The sequence below is a fragment of the Cynocephalus volans genome, chromosome 14 (genome assembly GCF_027409185.1).
Source record: "Cynocephalus volans isolate mCynVol1 chromosome 14, mCynVol1.pri, whole genome shotgun sequence".
Classification (NCBI taxonomy): Eukaryota; Metazoa; Chordata; class Mammalia; order Dermoptera; family Cynocephalidae; genus Cynocephalus; species Cynocephalus volans.
Genome location: NC_084473.1, coordinates 25,036,748 through 25,050,832, shown reverse-complemented (window position 1 = coordinate 25,050,832; position 14,085 = coordinate 25,036,748). Strand labels below are relative to the sequence as shown.

The 14,085-nt window shown below is 42.3% G+C and overlaps 1 protein-coding gene across 1 annotated transcript; it reads right to left on the bottom strand.

The window, feature by feature from the left end:
• Window positions 1–1,110: 1,110 nt before the first annotated feature.
• LOC134362481 (ATP synthase subunit ATP5MJ, mitochondrial-like) lies at window positions 1,111–1,350 on the bottom strand. The gene has a single exon (XM_063077748.1). The coding sequence runs from the start codon at window positions 1,348–1,350 to the stop codon at window positions 1,111–1,113; it is 240 nt and encodes a 79-aa protein (XP_062933818.1).
• Between the last annotated feature and the right edge of the window lie 12,735 nt (window positions 1,351–14,085).

The following is a 14,085-nucleotide window of genomic DNA, read 5'->3' as shown; positions in this document are numbered from 1 at the left end:
TAGTAAGTTGTGTGTGTATGTGTGTAGTCCTAAGGATTTTAATACACAACAGCATCATGTACAAATTAAGACAGTTTTACCAAATATAAAACTATTAAAGTTTTCTATTTCTTTCACTTAGTTATTTTACCAATCGTCAAGAAGGGAGAGTTTAAACTTCCAACTATGATTATGCAATTGTATATTTCTCCCTTTGATTCTATTGATCTTTAAGTCTTTTGAAACTCTGTTATTTGGCACATGCATGTTTGTGATTGCAATGTCTTTCTTTTGAATTGTCCCTCCTATTATTATGAATTGTCCCTCTTTATCTCTAGTAATATATTTTGTTTTGATCCTCAATTCTTTTTTTTTTTTTTTTGGCAGCTTTCCTGTATGAGGATTGCTTTGAGATCTGTTTTATCTGATATTAATATAGCCAGTTTAGCCTTCTTATGCTTACTCTTTTCATAGGATATCTTTGTCTATCAGCACCGCACTCTCCCGAGTGAGCCACGGGCCGGCCCATAGGATATCTTTGTCTATCCATTACTTTGAGCTTTTACATTTATTTTATTTTATTTTGTATTGAAACATAATTTATTATACATATTTGTGGGTACAGAGTTCAATACCAATACCTATGTACCATGTGTGATGATCAAATCAAGATAATTAGCATATTCATCATTACAAAACATAATCATTTCTTTGTGTTGAGGACATTCAATCTCTCTTCTAGCCATTTGATAACATGCAGTAAATTAATGTTAATTATAGATACCTAGCTCAACTGTACATCAGCAGAACTCATTTTTCCTAACTACCTGTTTTTCAACCTCCACATTTAAAGTGTGGCCTTTGTAAGCAACATAAAGGAGGGTCTTGTTTTTGTTTTGTTTTGTTTTGTTTTTACCCATTGTGACAATATCTGCTTTTTAATTGGAGTATTTAGCCCATTAGGTTTTTTTTTTTTTTTTTGGTGATCTCACGGACACATTTATTCATGCCGAGAAGTACATGGTTCTTATACAAGTGTACAGTGATGTTCCATATTCCCATCTAACACATCTTGCTTAAATTTACAGGCAAACTGATGTTTCATCTCATGTGCACTCCAAGTAAAGCTGGTTAATGATGACCATGAGCAGGTGCAGGATGTGGACCTTTCAAAGCTTTACTTCTTTTATCAGCAGTCCTGATTTTATAAACAATGAAGCCCATCAACTCCATTCCTACCCAAATTTCCTGGTAAACTTGGGTATAGTAGGGCTTCATAGGGATCCAAACATTTTTAATAATGCTTTGAAATATCTCAGCACAGGACCAATTGCTCAGGCTGTACCAGAGAACTGCAACCAACAACCCCATTAACTTTTGATGTAATTATTGATATAGTTGAGTTTGGGCCTACCATTTTACTTTTTGTTTTCTAATTGTCTCTTTTTTGTTAGTTTGTTTCTGTATTCCTTTTCCTCCCTTCTTAAAAAGATTATTTGAATATGTTTTAGAGTTTCATTTTAATTTTTCTGTTTGCTTTTTAGCTATTTGTTTTAGCATTTTTTATAATAATTGTGCTCAAAATTAAAATATGCATCTTTATCTTTTCATAGTTCACTTACACTTAATAATTTACTACTTTACATAAAATATGGAAGTCATGCAAACTTATAGGCTTATAACCCTTTCATTCTTTATGTAATAGTTATTATAACTATATACATTATATAACATATATACATTATAAACCTCATAAGACAATGCTATAACTTTAGTTTTAAATAGTTATATATGATTCATAAAGAAATTAAGAAAAAATCTAAAAAATAGTCTTTTGCATTTACTCAGGTATTAACCATTTCTGAAGCTCTTTAGCCTTTTCTGACAATCCAGATTTCAGTCTGGCATTATTCCCTTTGGTCTGAAGAATTTCCTTTAGCATCCATTTTATGCAGTGCAAGTATGTTGACAACAAAGTCTTTTCGTTTTCTTTTTTTCAGAAAATATCTTTATTTATCCTTCAGTCTTGAATGATGCCTTCACTGGATATAAAAGTCTAGTTGACAGTTCTTGTCTTTTAACATTTTGAAGATGTCCTACTCTCTTTGGGCCTCCATGGTTTCTGATGAGAAATCAGCCATATACCAAAATCAACTTGAAATGGATTAAATACTTAAATATATGCCCTGAAACTATAAAACTCCTAAAAGAAAACATAGGGTAAACACTTCAGGAAGTTGGACTGAGCAAAGACCTTATGGACATAACCCCAAAAGCACAGGCAACAAAAGGAAAAATAAACAAGTGGGATTATATCAAACTAAAATGCTTCTGCACAGCAAAAGAAACAAAAGAGCGAAAGCCCACGGAGTGGGAGAAAATACTTGCAAACTATGCATCTGACAAAAGATTAATATCCAGAATATAAAAAGAACTGAAACAACTTAACAGTAAAAAACCAAATAACCCAATTAAAAAATGAGTAAAGGAGCTGAATAGGCATTTTTCAAAGGAGTATATATGAATGGCCAACAGACACATGAAAAAATGCTCAGCATTACTCAGCATCTGGGAAATGCAAATCAAAACCACAGTGAGAGGGCCGAGCCCGTGGCGCACTCGGGAGAGTGCTGCGCTGGGAGCGGCGGCAACGCTCCCGCCGCGGGTTCGGATCCTACATAGAAATGACCGGTGCACTCACTGGCTGAGTGCCGGTCACGAAAAAAAAAAAAAAAAAAAAAAAAAACCACAGTGAGATATCATCTCATTCCAGTTAGACTGGCTATTGTCAAAAAGATAGAGAATAACAACTGCTGGTAAGGATGTGGAGAAAAGGGAACCCTCCTGCACTGTTGTGGGACTGTAAATTGGTGCAGCCATTGTGGAAAATGGTATGGAGGTTCCTCAAACAACTACAGATAGAACTGCCACATGGTCCAGCAATCTCACTGCTGGGTGTATATCCAAAGGACTGGAAATCATCATGTTGAAGGGATACCTCTGCTACCAATACTCCCATGTTTATTGTAGCTCTATTTACAATAGCCAAGAGTTGGAACCAACCTAAATGTCCGTCATCAGAAGACTGGATAAGGAAAATGGTATATTTATATAATGGAATACTACTCTGCTATGAAAAAGAATGAAATACTGTCATTTGCAGAACATGCATGAACTCAGAGAAAATTATGTTCAGTGAAATAAGCCTGGCACAGAAAATAAATACCACATGTCCTCACTTATAAGTGGGAGCTAAAAACAAACAAACAAACAAACAACAATCACAATAATATGTTCAACTTTCAAGGGAAGAGAACAGAACTGAGGTTACTAGAGGTAGGAAAGGGGGAGGGCACGGGGGGGGGGAAGGGAGGAATTGCTAAAGGGCCATGAAAATTTCAATTACATTGTATAACAAAGATTATACTAATTATCATGGCTTGGACATCACATGTTGCACACAGGTATTGATAGTCAGTGCTGTATCCCACAGATACGTACAATCGACTATGTTCAAATAAAAAATAAATTTTAAAAATTAAAATTAAAAACAAAAATCAGATTGTCATTCCCTTATATTCAATATGTCATTTTTTCTCTTGTGGCTTTCAACACTTACTCTTTATTTTTGGCTCTCAATAGTTTGACTATGATGACTATGACTTGACATAGGCTTCGTGGGAAATTTAGATCATTGTTTTGTCTAGTGTTTTTTCTTTCCCAATTTCTCCTATCCTTCTTGAATTCTAATTTTATATATATTTATATATATTTGGCCATGGATATCATCTAAGAGGTCCCCTAGTGTCTTCTTCTTTTTTTTTTTTTTTCTTTGTTTTTCTCTTTGTTATTCACCTTGGAGAATTTTACCTTTTTAAAATTTTCCTGCAGCTGGCCAGTACAGTGATTGAACCCTGGACTTTGATGTTATCAGCACCACGCTGTAACCACCTGAGCTAACCCGCCAACCCTCACCTTGAATTATTTTGATTGATCTATTTTCAAGTTCACTGATTCTTTCTTTTCTCATGTCCATGCAGCTATCAAGTTCATCCAGTCAATATAATGGAAACAAGACGTAATGAAGGTTTGCTTTTAAGCTTTGTTAGGTGGACCCTGAACAGCCCTTAGTCTGGGGCTACTTTGACCTGACTGTTGAGGCGATTTCATTCAGAAGACTCTATGCCCAGTGTGTTGGGAGGTCTTTCTACTCTAGCTAATGGAAGTACTGACTCTTTCCCAGACTTGTGTAAGCTCTGCTGATGGTTCCATACCCTCCTCCTCTCCAGTGTTTCTTTCCCCAATGTCAGTAGTTTCTTCATGCACATGACTGATTGGAACCCAGACTAAGAGTCAAGGGGACTTCTTTGAATGTTTCCAAGAGCACTCTCTCTCTGAGCTGTAGCCTAGAAACACTCTCCAAGCAGTGAGCTGGGACACATGCATTGTTTCATTGTTTCCCTTCTCTCAAGGATCACTATCCTGAGCTGCCTGTTGTCCAATGTCTTAAAACCAGTTTCATATATTTTGCTCAATTTTTAATTAGGGAGAGGATAAATCTAGACCCTGTTACTTCATCATGGCTGAAAGCAGACATTGCCTTTATTCTTTCTAATCCTTGTTTTTACTGAAGCATAGCATACATACATAAAAGTGCACAAATCCTAAGTGTACAGTTCAATAAACTTTCACAAAATGAACACAACTATGTAACAACCTCCCATATTAATGAATAGAACATTACCAACACCCCAGAAACATCATGCTCCTTTGCAAGCACTACCCATCCTCCCAGGGTAACCACTATTCTAATTTCTAACACCATAGTGCCTGTTTTTGAACATGTAGTATATACTTTTTTATTTCTGACTTTTTTTGCTATGTGTTGTGTGAAGCAATCATTAATTCATTTTTACTGCTGTATAACATTCCATTTTATGAATATACAACATTATTCATCTATTCTATGGTTGATAGTCATTTAAGTTGTTTCTAGTTTGGCGTTACTATGAATAGTGCTGCTGTGAATATTTTCGCACATTTTTTTGTGTACAAATGTATGTATTTATAGAAACTGCTGGATCATAGGCTAGGATCATATTTCCACTTTAATAGATATCACAAAATAGTTTCCCAAAGTAGCTACATCAATTTACATTCCCACTAGCAATGTATGAGTGTTCCAGTTGCTGCGTGTCCTCGTCAACACTTAGTATTGTGTCTTTTTTATGTTAGCCATTCTAATGGATTTTACTTACATTGCCTTTAGTACACCCCACAGTCATAATCAAATTTCCAGTCTTAATGAGCTGACCAATGCCGGTTTGAGACTTCTTTATGTAAGGTGTTTCTTCCCAATGGCTTTGTGAATTTCCAAAAGCATTTTGTTGTTATGTTTGTGTTCACCAACACTGTATTTGAGCACAATTTGAAAGCTGCCGGTAGGTGCAGGTGCATATGTCTGTGGTCGGAATCTATTCTTGAATCAATGCTGGCAAGAAAAGATCTTGTCACCAGGGGCAACGAGTCTGCCTCCCTCAGTATCTTCACTGGACAGGCTGTGAGTACTTGATGGGCTTTACCAGCTCTCCCTAGTAGGTGGGTGAGCAGAGAGAAGCATCGGGCAATTGAAAGACCCGGGTGACAGGGATGTGGTGGTGAGGGCTTAGACTGGCTTGCACTGAGAGCTTGGCAAGTGGGGGAACTTCTCTGGGCTTCCCCTAAAAGGTGAGGGGATGATGTCCAGGGGGTGACACTGGGAATATCCAGAGGGCACCTGGGGGAACAAGCAGGCTGGAGCAGAGGTGAAGGGACTTGTGGTTTTCCCTTCCTGTACTTCTGTGCCACTTCAGCTTTTATCCTGCATGCATTCGTGGATTCCCCTTTATGTTATTATGAAAAATTTCAAGCACACAGAAATGCTGCATGGTTCGGACACAAGCATCTTACACACACGCCTGCAGTTGACCTCTAACTCCTGGCCACGTGCTACCTGCCCACCTGCCCCTCTTCCCCAACCCCTGAAGTTGAGAGGTACTTCAAGTTGCAGGTGCATTTCATAAAACATGTCTGTAACTAGTGTTTCACTCTGTTCTTAAAGAGAAGTGTTTACATGAAGTGAGCCTCAAGGTCATGTCCAATTTCAGAGATGACAACTGGGCACACTTTTGGAAAAAAGATATCAGGCCCCCACTGAGGAATGTATTTTTCCTTAATTTCTTAGATATAAGCAATTATTTTTGTCAATAAATGAGAAAATAGAGACAAGAAGAAATATAGTGAAAATTACTCAAAGATCCAGTTTCACTGTGTTTAGGTCTAGATTTTTTCCCAGCGCAAATAGATACAGGTAATTAAACAAATGGTATCATGCATCTGTAACTGTATCAAAGAGAGGTGATGATATTGTGATTATCTTTCCACATGACTAGAGGCACCTACCTCTCTATATGTGCAACTGACTTATCACCGCAACCTGTTGAGGTGATGGCTGTTAACGTCCCCACATTGTACACAAGGAGACCGAGGCTAAGAGGTTAAGAAGCTTCTCCAATGTCACATAGCAAGCAGGTGGCAGCTCTGGGACTTGAATTCATGTCTGGCTTAATACAGAGCATGTACACTTAACTATTACATTTATTTCCAACAAAAAAAGAAATCAGCATTCCTATACTTGTATTAAGAAATAGATAAATGGTACTGGATTATGAAGATAGCTCTCAGCCATAAAATTAGTACTTGGAGGTATTCAGCCACTTGAAGAGATGGAGGTAGGCTAGAGATTTGGTTGCAAGTTCAGAGAGAGCAGCTCAGCCAGTACAAGCAAAGCCAGGAGGACATCTTCGTGGGACGCAGAGACACGGTGGCCTCAGGAGGGACTGGCCAGGGGCCAAGGGCCTGGCCACCTCCCCATGCGTGCTGCCCTTCTCTTGGGACACTTTCTTTGCTTCTCCCTCAGGCAGGTGGTTTTGTCTGTTCCTCTGGCCCACCTTGGAGAATTGACACTCTTCTGCTCCAAATTTACAGTCTCAGGCCCAGCCATAGGTAAAACTCAGCTCGCCCTCAGTTCTAATGGGTAATTCCTGGACCGAGGAAATCTGGCTGGAGTCAGTGTTCTGTCCCTGGTCCAGTAAGCAATGTCTGGGAATGGGATCCCCAGCATTAATGTGGTCAATGGGACTTCACTCTCACAGACATGAGGGCAAGAGGAAAAAAACTGTGCAAAGAAGAGGGTCACTGGCTTACTAATGTGCAGGTACCCTAACAGATAACCCTCAGAAGAATCAGTGCAACAGAAAGACCAGCAATCCCAAAGCCAAAGACTCCACATCCCACCCAGCCCACCCCCTGCTGGAGACCTCCCACTGCAGTAGGATGGTGGGAGCCATGAAGTCTCTGGCAGAGGCACAGACACTAAAACAAGATGGGCTTCCAAATGCTCAGGGGACATCGGTGTGTGTCATGAGATGAGGGTTTTGAAGGGCTGGGGTTGGGGCCTCTATTGGTTTGCTGGGGCTGTTGTAACAAGGGGGCTTAGACAACAGAAGCTCCTGTCTCAGAGCTCTGGAGGCTGGATATATGATATCCAGGCGTGGCAGGGCTGGTTTCTCCTAAGACCTACTTGACTTGCAGATGGCATCTCTATGTTCCCATGGTGGTCTCCCTGTGTGTGTGTCTGCCTCCAAGTTTCCCCTTTTTATGGGGACGTGGGACATATTGGAAGAGGACCCTCATGCAACCTCGTTATAATTCAATTACCTCTTCAAAGGCCCTGTGTTGGGAAAATGGAACAATTTGGTCAGACTCCCCTCACCTCAGAGCCAGTTCAGGGTGGTTCTGTAAACACTGTGTGCAGATGGAGTAAATATGCCTGCAAGGTGGTGCCACTTTAGCTGGTGTTTTACTGCCTTGGGCACCCACACGGCACGACCGTGTTTTCCAGACCTGCAGCTTCCAAGGACCATGTGGCCGGTTGCCTAGCTCATAGACCTGTGTGAATGGGTCTGGTGACCCAGCCTGGTGTGTGAAGGGTTTGTGACCCCATCTGGACAATGGGATTGAGGGGTCTGGGAGCTCCAGACCCAGCCATAGCTCAACCATTGGCCCAGTTGGTGCAGGATTACCGGCACGTAAAAGAGCCACAACTAGTGTGATCACCTAGCTTTACAATTGGCATCACGAACAGGATTAAGAGCTAGACAATTGGCCCTTTGAACAGCATCCCAGGCCTTAGCCATAGCTTAGTAGTAGCCAGACATCCTGTCTCCAAATATGGTACCGTTCTGAGGTCCTGGGGTTTGGGGATCCAGCAGGTGAGGTTTGAGGGGATGCAGCTCAGCCCAAGGCAGTCCCCTGCAAGTCTCCCTGCTAACTAAGTGTCAGCGTGAGGGCCAGCCAGCACAACAGGAGGGTAGTGTGCCCCTCAGCATCACCTCAGAGCGAGCTGAGGATCTGTTCTTTCATGTGGGTGTCAGGGACTCAAGGCCCATGCAGTTTCTGTTCTGGAAAGCACAAAATAAATGTTCCACAACTGTTTGTTCAATCAGTGAGTGAAAATGGCAGGGGTGTCTAAGAGGCTACAGGCGATCAGAGCAGGAGCCAGGTCAGAGTCAGGGCTTCTCAGAAGAACAGGCCCCAACCCCACCTGGAAGGTCCCTCTCTCCTCTCGGAGGAGTGGGAAGACAAGCTAAGCACATGATCTCTCAAGGCTCTGTGGGTGTTCACACGTGTGTGCACATGCATGTGTGGGGGTGTGCATGTGTGTATGTGGGTGTGCACATGCATGCAAGTGTGTGTGTGTGTGCTTGTGTGTGTATTTGTGTGCATGTGTATGTGTGCATGTGTGTGTGATCCTTTTGCTCTGAGTCTGTTGTGAGATTTCAGTACACTTTTTGCTCTGCTTAGAATGGCAGGTGCTTGCGAATAACAGCCTTGACTTTGGAAACTGTCTCAGGCATGGATATTAAGACCCTGGCTTCGAAATCAAAGCCAAGGCTGCCCTCTGCTCACCCCAAGCTCAGCCTCTTTAATGTGGAGAGAGTCACAGAGATAGGAGGAAGCACCAAGAGTAACAATGTTTCAGGACATTCTTCTACTCATTAAGATCAGCAGGTGTAATGACTCGTGTCTCAGAGGCCTTCAGGGATAAGAAAAAAGACGAAAGAGCCAGAATTGAGCAACTTGGAGTGATTTAGTCTCTTACCTTCTTTAATGTTAAATGACAGGTATCACCTTTGTTGAAGCCACTTTTCCTTTCTGCCCCATGAATTTCCTGACCTGAGTAGAAGGAAAGAGTGTCCCCTTAGGAGTGATACTAATTTTGATCATGTCTTTGAAGGGCCCAAAATGATGTTGTAATAAGAGAAATGGGTAGAAATGTAAACATGTGATTCACCACATGGGAACAGCTGCTCTGCTCTGTTCTGCTCACCTCCTGTCGTGGATGTGTGTGCAAATGGCTTTCCACAGTCAGGAAGAAAGAAATACTTTGTACCTTCACATAACACAAAAATAGCACAGCCACCCTGTCTAGTCTGGCCCCCCAATAACAAAATCTTGAGCATTTCCTGTAAACTTGGACTCCGTAGCTGAAACAACCTTGCCTCTGATGTCTGAGGAAGTCACACAGCATTGTGGGTGATAATTATGTGAGGAGTTGGTGTTTTTCTACCATGAAGAAGCAAGTACAAACATGGTAATCTTGTGGGGTTTTTTAAAATATTAAATATTAAATATTGAGTTTTTGTGTGTTTTTGTTTGTTTGTTTGTTTGTTTGTTTTGGTGTGTTTTTATTGGATAAGCTAGTCTTACTGAAATCTACATCCTCGCCCCATTTTGCAAATCATCTTCTTTTCCTTTTGGAATACTTTTCATCTCTGAATGTTCCCTTGACAGATCCAACAAATGTTAAGTGCTGCATATTCATGTCCCCCCAAATTTATATGCTGAAGCCTAAATCCCCAAGGTGATGGTGTTAGGAGGTGGAGCCTTTGGAAGGTGATTAGGTCATGAGGGTGGAGTCCTTGTGAACAGGATTAGTGTCCTTATAGGAAACAAGAGAGCTTGTCTAGGAGTGAGGACACAGGAAGAGGGGCCTCACTAGACACTGCATCTGCCACGGCTTGATCTTGGAATTCCAGCCTCCAGAACTGTCAGAATTAAATGCTTGTTGTTTATAAGCTGCCCAGGCTAGGGTGCTTTGTTATAGCAGCCCAAACAGACTAAGACACCTGCTATATTAGTCCATTTATGTTGCTATAAGAGAAATTCCTGAAACTGGGTAATTTATAAAGAACGGAGGTTTATTTGGCTTACAATTCTGAGACAGCTGCATCTGGCATGGGCCGCAGGCTGCTTCTACTCATGATGGAAAGCAGCAGGCAGCCGGTGGGTACAAGCAGATCACTTGGTGAGAGGAAATAAGTGAAAGAGAGAGAGAGAGGAGGTGCCAGGGTCTTTTTAAATAACCATCTCTCATGGGAACTAATAGAGAACTCACTCATTAATCCCCTCTCCCCCAGGGAGAGCATTAATCCATTCATGAGGGATCCACCCCCATGACTCAATCAGTTTCCAACACTGCCACATTGGAGATCAAATTTCCACATGAGTTTCGGAGGGACAACACATCCAAACTCCATCACCTGCCATTCCCATTTCTCCAGAGAGCTCTTTTTAAGAACGTAAATCCTCCTCACCCCCAAGACGGAGTTGTTTTAAATTCAGTGTGTAACATGTGCCTACTCTGGGCAGTACAACAGGAGGTCGTGTTCATGTCTAGCCATAGCACCTCTCATGCAAGCTGCGAACGTGGTTCTGCAGGGTCCGTGACAGCTTCTTATGGAACTGCTATGTGCTTTCACTCACAGTGTGCAAATCCTGCAGGAGGCTGCGATGCTTTCTTTCTCTGTTTACTTATTTATACACTGTCTCATTCCAGAAAAGACTTAGGATAGTTCAAGTAAGATGATTTCTTCAGCAGCACCGAGTAGAAGATTCTTCAACACCAAAGTTCCAGGCTGGTGCTTCCATGGAACGTGCAGCTCTGGGGAGCCTGGCTTCTTCTGGAGTCTGCCGCTTTTCTCTTTTCTGTTGCTTCACCCCTGAGCCCTTTCTTAGACTTAGTAGATCTGTTTAATCTTGCTGTGGTAGGAAAATATTTTGAAATATTTACTGATCATTCTTATTATTCTTGGTATTTATTTCTATCCCATGGCCCTTCTTTTTACCATTAGAGGCCAAATTCAGAGACAGAAAATGAAGTCAAATTCTCTGTCTTGATCTATAAATAGTTTCAGGAACACCACAGCAGAGATGATGTCTTGAAAGTGGCCAGAGTTTGGTTCCAGTTGAGGAGGAATAAGGTATTTGACCATCAAAAGGCTAAGAAACAAGGACTAGGTGTGTGAAGTTTACCTGCAGGCAGCAGGTTGGAAGAACACTTAGCCCATTTGTTTTCATCACAGGCTGAGGGGAGGGAAGCCCTTTCTGGGCTATGGGAAGAAGCGTTTCCCAAATCTGGGAAGGTATACCAGGGAAATTGATGCTGAGTCTCTCACAGAAGGGGGACCCTGTGTCCAGGCACATGTGGGCTGATGGTGCTGGTGATGACTCTGCAGAAGTTGCCCTGCATGAGTCCTCAGACACCCAGGATTCTTCCGCCTTGCTGTGCATGGTCTCGAGTCACACACTTGCCTCCTGGCCCAATGTGGTTGCTCAGGCCCAGCTGTCACATATGCATCCCAGCCAGCAGGAGGGACGATGTGCCCAGCTGTCTTTTATGGACTACTCCTGGAAGGTGCCCATGACACCGCCACTTCCATCTTGCTGGTCAGAACTTGGTCAGATGGTGTTATGTTACTTCAAGTGTAACTTGGTGTAGTGGATTGAACTATGTCCCCCCAAAACTCATTGAAGCTTGGATTGTATCCCCCATGTTTTATGTATTAGAAACTTAGCCCCCACTGTGACTGTTAAGAGGGTGGGAAATCCTATTATGGTAATTGAAAGATGGAGCCTTGAAGATGTGATTAGATTGTAGGACCATGCAGTAGTGAATGGATTAAAAATGGTGGTCGGGGACATGGTTCTGAGGGCTTTAAAAGAAGAGGAGAGTCTGTCTCTCTCTCTCTGCTCTCTCTGCTTCCACCATCCTGCAATGTGAGACCCCTGTGTCACTGTCAACACCACCAGATGGACTTTGGACTTCGCAGCCTCAGAAACTGTAAGCAATAAATTTCATTTTTTTTATAAATCACCCAGTTTCAGGTATTTTGTTATAAGCAACATAAATGGACTAATACACTCGGAAAAGTAATTTTTACTCAGGTAGCCAGGTGCTCACTGAAGAGTGGGGGTCTATAAAGACTGAACTTAGGGAAAGTGGTTTGGGGATAACTAGCAATCTCTGGTGAGCACAGTACTTTGGTATGGTTTGCGTATGTCAATTTAACTTCAAAAGTGCTCACTGAGCATCTACTACCACCCAGTCATGGCCAGCTGGGCACTGGAGCGGCCTCCTGGAGTTCTCCACTGCCACACAACCTCCCTCTGCCGAGGCAGCCACTTCTGTGTCTCCTCCAATCTGGTTTGGGTTTGCAGAGATGCGTTTCTTTAAAAAATGTTTTGCACTGCCCATGTTCCCTGACACAAAACACAGAGAGTGAACAACTCCATTCCACCAGCCTGCTACTTGGATCCTCGACAGGCAGTCACCCCAGCCCACAGTCACCCCAGACCTGGGCATCAGCAGTCAATGCTGGTGCTCTCAGACCCAGAATGACAGAGTCTTGAAGCTGTGATGGTCTAAGGGGCACCCAGCCTGGCCCCTGATTTCACACTCCCTGGGAGGTACCAGGCAGCCCCCGCCAGCCCCTCTGCCTCCCACCACCAGCTTCAGGGCCAGCGTTGGAGAGAGGCCAGCAGCTCCAGCCACATGGCACCGAGCAGTGCCTGGAGATGCAGTACCTGATGCCTGATCCTGTCCCCTAGTCCCCGGTGACCCGTCCCAATTCTGCAGACACATGTTTCTGAGCCCTGCTTGAGGCAAACATTGGGTTTGGAATTATGTCCTTTGGGCCCTCCTCCTCCCCCTCCAGCACCTGCCTGGCTGAACCTCAGGAGGTCAAGGTGTCCTGAATAGGCAGGTGCACATAACTGTTGCCTGGTCGTCGACAGGCTGAAGTGATTAACAGTAAAAGTGAATAGAATAGAGAATCCAGAAATCAACCCACACACTTACTGCCATCTGATCTTTGACAAAAGCACCAAGCCTATTCACTGGGGAAGGGACTGTCTCTTCAGCAAATGGTGCTGGGATAACTGGATATCCATATGCAGGAGAATGAAACTAGATCCATACCTCTCACCATATACTAAAATCAACTCCAAATGGATTAAGGATTTAAATATACACCCTGAAACAATAAAACTTCTTAAAGAAAACATAGAAGAAACACTTCAGGAAATAGGACTGGACATAGACTTCATGAATACGACCCCAAAAGCATGGGCAACCAAAGGAAAAATAAACAAATGGGATTATATCAAACTAAAAAGCTTCTGCACAGCAAAAAAAAAACAATTAACAGAGTTAAAAGACAACCAACAGAATGGGAGAAAATATTTGTAAAATATACATCTGACAAAGGATTAATATCCAGAATATACAAGGAACTCAAACAACTTTACAAGTAAAAAACAAGCAACCCAATTCAAAAATGGGCAAAAGAGCTAAGTAGGCATTTCTCTAAGGAAGATATACAAATGGCCAACAGACATATGAAAAAATGCTAAACATCACTCAGCATCCGGGAAATGCAAATCAAAACCACACTGAGATACCATCTAACCCCAGTTAGGATGGCTAAAATCCAAAAGACTATGAACGATAAATGCTGGCGAGGTTGCAGAGAAAAAGGAACTCTCATACATTGTTGGTGGGACTGCAAAATGGTGCAGCCTCTATGGAAAATGGTATGGAGGTTCCTCAAACAATTGCAGATAGATCTACCATACGACCCAGCTATCCCACTGTTGGGAATATACCCAGAGGAATGGAAATCATCAAGTCGAAGGTATACCTGTTCCGCAATGTTCATCGCAGCA

Excerpts from the sequence above, each read along its gene's own strand:
- LOC134362481 (XM_063077748.1), bottom strand. The coding sequence starts at position 1,350 with ATGGGGTTGTTGGTTGCAGTTCTCTGGTACAGCCTGAGCAATTGGTCC.